At 28.4% G+C, this 5,523-nt stretch overlaps 1 protein-coding gene across 1 annotated transcript in view; it reads left to right on the forward strand.

Moving 5' to 3' along the window:
- Positions 1–415: 415 nt before the first annotated feature.
- LOC106682531 (angiopoietin-4) overlaps positions 416–5,523 on the forward strand; it is a 406,762-nt gene continuing 401,654 nt past the window's right edge. The window contains exon 1 of the mRNA XM_014423445.3: positions 416–638. Coding sequence (XP_014278931.1) covers positions 535–638 — 104 coding nt within the window. The 5' untranslated portion in view covers positions 416–534. The remainder of the gene's footprint in view (positions 639–5,523) is intronic.

A 5,523-nucleotide genomic window follows, 5' to 3' on the forward strand; every position in this document is an offset into this window, starting at 1 on the left:
TTCATAATTATGCATTTTTTGATATTATGATATTAAAAAAATATATCTTTAAGGTATAAGAGAAAAGTATAGCCATACATTTTAATTTTTTTCAATAGACTTTTTCATAGTTATAATCGTGGTTAGGGATACCCATACCTATACTTGACAGATTAATCAATTTTGACTAGTGACTACACAGTTTTCGTTAGTGTAACAAAAAATTTGGGTGAAATAACTACCTTTTTTTAACGAGCTCTTGTTCTAACATGGTCAATCAAATATGTTCCAATAGTGTTGACATTAGTACCCATCCTGAAAGTTCTTCTTGAAATGATTTTAATATGATTTATTATTATTAAATCTAATTAAGCATTTTTCTGAATAATTATTTTGTATTATAGGTTTAATAATACGTTGTTATGCTATTTTACAGTATAGTAAAAGGTGTTATATACGATCCGAGAGCCGTAGTAGCGAAGAGGGGGGTAGGACTAGTGAAAGTTTTGGAAGAGAACCTGAGTGAGGCCAGTCGTACAGTGGACGGTGTGTGTGATGCTGCTCCTTATACTCCTGTGCCTACCGTACATCGGCGTCGACGGAAAGAGTTCCTCGACGTCTTCAGGAATCCCGTCTCCGGCCGCCAGCAGATCCTCAAGGTAAGTCTTGTACCTAATGCACAAGTAATCCTGTTTCATAGCTCTCTGTATTAAAAGAAATATCCTTAATTAGTCAATTAAAAATCAAGAAATGAAAAATTTATAATTTATTTATTAATTATTCATTAAGTAGTACTGTCTGAGCAAATTGTGTTAATACAAACATGTCGTATACATCTCATTATAAAAATAATTGCAGAGTGCAAAAATCATCACTTCTTTACTTTGAAAAATGTTTTGTTTTTATTTCGAGTTCGACATATTCCAAAGTACCATGTAGCAGAGTTAATTTCGTTAAATTCATCCAGCAGACTACCCCAAACCTATTAGGGCTGTCATATAATTCGAATTACAATACTTCAGATGCTTGAGAGAAATTCTTTATTTCTGCCCAAAATATATGGGGTTGCTATAATACAAAGCGGTGTTATTAGATATGATAAAAACCCTAACATAAGGTAAAGATGCATTGTTCATAATACAATACAGTGTAATTTTTTTTTTAACTCACTTGGAATTTATTTTGTTTTAAGAATATCTATTTTATCCTCTGTATTCCACTTTCATAAACCTCTTATTTCTAATTTCCAGGGATCCATCAAAAAACTTTTTTTTTTTGTCAGATATGCCACGTAATTCAAGCAATATTTATTTTTTGCTCTCTGCAACTATTTTTTTAATTAAATGTATTTACTTTATTTGTAGTAACTGAATTTACTTATACTACACTACTTGAATATTTATATATAACACACACATATACACATAATCTTCTTTTCACTATATACATATTTTACTGTGTTAACTCCTAATATATTTAGTTATGAAATGAATTTAATATACAAAACTATTCAATACTAATAATTAAAATATATTGAAAAAATAAAAAAAATAGATGTTACAACCATCCAGGCTTTATTATGGACATTTATTTATTTTCTGAATTTTTTTTCTCGCTACAATTAAATTTCTATTAATCATTTTGTAAATGCAGTACCCAATGAACAACTCATCACATCACTTAAAAATATACTCCACATATGTTAATCATATAATAAAATTATTTGAAATTGCTAAAAATAGTGTTGCAATTGTTATAGTTTACAAATATACAAATAATTAATAATGAACTAAATAAAAGTTCATTATGCATAAAAAGACAATAAAAATAAATAAATATCTACGTATATAAAAGAAATAATTAATATAGAATTAAATATGTATTTTTCTTCTTTATTTTTTCTCATAATTATGTATATAGTTGTGGAGGATGCTCTGACTACTCTAGGATTATGATTTTAGCAAATATTGTTCTTGAGATTAACTTATAATTTTTTTTTTCTGTTATTGATTTCAATGTATAAATTCATTTTGAATATACAACCTAGTTGACCTAAGGAATTTATTTTTAAAGAATAAAATTAAGAACACATAAAAAATATTAATTAACGAATAAAAGCTTAAGGAATTTTGAGATATATTTATTGTGCTCCAGTTACCTGATTCATATCCAGGCTTATATACATTCATTTAAATCTAGGGAAAGTCTATAGAACCACGGTTATAACTATGAAAAATTCTATATAATTTTGTTTACTGCGAAATTTCCACTCGACACTTACATCAAAAATTAAAATGTATGGTTATACTTTTCTCTTATACCTTAAAGATATATTTTTTTAATATCATAATATCAAAAAATGCATAATTATGAACTCTTTTTGAAAAAAAAATCATATCAGATGTGAAATTAGAGTGGGAATGACTGACAACTTATTTCACCTTGAGATGCAGTTGGACTTTTAAAATCTTTTTTTTATTATTATTAAGTTAGTTTTTTTTTTTATTCTTTTATTATAGATGAGTTCTAATAATTATTTTTACTGCCTTTACCTTATCAAGTGCTTGTCAAATATTAGAAATAATACGATATTAAATAAAAAGAGTAAATTTCATATTTATATTACCAAAATTTAAATTTTTGTTATCATATTTTTTTATATTGTAGGATCCCCTTACAAAAATATCATGAATGGGTATTGTACATTTCAAAGATACTTTTAATAGAATAAAAATTATATTAATTACGAATAAAAAAAATATTTTTTTTTTATTTATCTATTATTTATTATAAGTTCAATTTATTTATTTGCTTCAAATTTCTCTTATCTTTTTTAAAATTAATTTATTTATTAGTTTTTAACCTATTTATTTGGTGTCACGATTATAATCTATTGTTATTTTATTTTAATTCGTTTCTACATTTTCATTTATTTCCAAAGTTTTCTCATTATTTTTTATCTTTCTTTATGTGTGCTTACTGAAAGTATCAATTTTGAATGAGTTTATAAATTTAAAATAAAATGTGTGTAGTAAATTAAATATTTGTGACAGATCGGCGGAAAAAAAATAATACGAGATATGCTAGAGTGGAATGCAATGAAATGATTGAGTATATAGTGTTAATAACAAAAAAAAAAAAAAAAAATTGGAAAAAATACAGAGGAAGAAGAAATAAAAAAAAAAAAATAATTTTACGTAATTTAGCTATACAACAGAAATTTTTTTTTGTTATTGTCTTTTAAGATAGATTTATATGCTGTGGGTTCTAGCAATCCAATGCATTTGGGTACCATTCCCGAATGAAGCATTCATTTCAAATCTTATGTTATTTATATATATTTAAAACTAAGACATCGAGTTGCAATTGTTAAATACATTTAGTAACAAACATATCTTGTTTTTTCATCGTGCTTTAAAATGTAAAACACCATTGATATAAAAAATAATTTTTTTATGCAGACCTAATAATTAATCAAATAAATCGAGAATAAATAAAAAGTAGATTAGTAGTACATATAAGATAAAACATAAAATGGAAATAATAAACATTTTAATATAAATAGTGTTGTTTTATGGCTCATATTACTTTTTTACTACTGGTTTTGTTATTACTGACCGTTATTAAGAAGGCTAATAACTATTTAATTGGCAAGAGATTTTATAAATAATAATAATTGACTAGAGATTAATTACCTACAGTAATTATATGTATGTAATAGAAAGTGTACGTTCACACCTCGATAGCAATAAGCCGATATTATTATCAGCTATTAAATAACTTCGAGATTTTTATAAATATAGATTATAACTGTATTTCATACAAATTACTGAAGAGATTTTAGTTCTTAATATGGGAGTGGGTAGCTCAGTGGTAAGGCACTAAACTACTAACTCTAAGAAGCCGGGTTTGAATCTGTGGTAGATAATTACTTTCTGTTTCACTGTAGCAGTGAGTCACTCTTGTGGGTTTTAGAGCATTCCGGGGTCCACCCAGCCTCATAAAGTGGATACCCTTAATTGGAGAAAATTATGATTCTGACCAAATCACCTCCTTGCACAACCATCGGTCTAGGAACAATACTTCCTTAAAAATTATTGTAGCCTTAACCCTTCATGCGTTGTACAGATTTATTTTTTAAGTTATTATTGTTTGTGCTGTCCTAGTGATATGTGTTGAGTATATTGTGGTCTGAGTTTTTTTTTTCACGAACCGGTCAGGAAGGATTCATCCTCACATCTTTCCCACAAGGACCCCAAGCTCTTTTAGTTTCTTCCCAAAATGCTCTCTGTCCAAGCAGTCTTCATTTGTTATTTTTACTCTACACAGTTCCTCTTTCACTTGTTTTACTAATCCCCCTGTACTTTTATATCAGTAAACTTTGTTGAAATTTTTTGCTATTTAGTCTTTCATTTTTCATTCTGACCCTCTGCTCATAAAATCTCAGTCTCCTGTTTCCAGATCTTCCAAATTCTTGTATATTTCCTCATTGTATATTCTCCTATAACCCTTTTGCGTTATTTTGGGTCCGTGAAATCACCTCAGAATTTTCCTCTCAATCTTCAGTACTCTCTCCAGACTCGGAAGGCTGACTGTTTCCTTACTGTACAGTATTACTAGCCTTACTACTGTTCTTATTGTAGTGTCTTATTTTTGCATTGAAAGACAAATTTTTCTTGTTGTAGAGGTTTCTGGTGGCGAAGTTCAGTCTTTCCAGTTTGGCTATTCTTTCTATTATGTGTTTTGTGTTTATAGGATTATATTTTTAACCGTTCTGATTCATTCACAGTCTTTATTTTTGAAACTTCCAATGAAATGATAATAATACTTTTTTAATCTCTTTTTTGAGTCTTTTTGCCCTCGTTTATTTTTAATGGATTATAACACTAGAAAATTTTATGTACTTATACCTTATGTAGAAAGGTAGATAATTACTTTCTGTTTCACTGTAGCAGTGAGTCAGCCTTGTGGGTTTTAGAGCGTTCCGGGCTGCACCCAGCCTCATAAAGTGTGTACTCTTAATTGAGAAAATTATGATTCTGACCGAATTATCTCCTTGCTCAATCGTTGGTCTAGTAACAATACTTCCTTACAAATTATTGCAGTCTTGACCCTTCATGCGTTGTACAGATTTATTTTTTTGGTTATTATTGTTTGTGCTGTCCCAGTGATATGAGTTTTTTTTTTCACGAACCGGCCAGGAAGGACCACGGCGTTATTTTGGGTCCGTGAATTCACCTCAGAATTTTCCTCTCAATCTTCAGGACTCTCTCCAGACTCGGAGGGCTGACTGTTTCCATACCACACAGTTCGCTGGTCTTACTACTGTACTTTAGTGTCTTATTTTTCCATTTAAGGACAAATTTTTCTTGTTGTAGACGTTTCTGGTGGCGAAATTCAATCTTTCCAGTTTGGCTATTCTTTCTTTTATGTGTTCTTTGTTTATAGTATTATATTTTTAACCGTTCTGATTCATTCACAGTCTTTATTTTTGAAACTTCCAATGAAATGATAATAATACTTTTTTAATCTCTTTTTTGAGTC

This window comes from Halyomorpha halys, unplaced genomic scaffold, assembly GCF_000696795.3.
Source record: "Halyomorpha halys isolate HHAL.00 unplaced genomic scaffold, Hhal_1.1 Scaffold24.1, whole genome shotgun sequence".
In the NCBI taxonomy this organism is placed as follows: domain Eukaryota; kingdom Metazoa; phylum Arthropoda; class Insecta; order Hemiptera; family Pentatomidae; genus Halyomorpha; species Halyomorpha halys.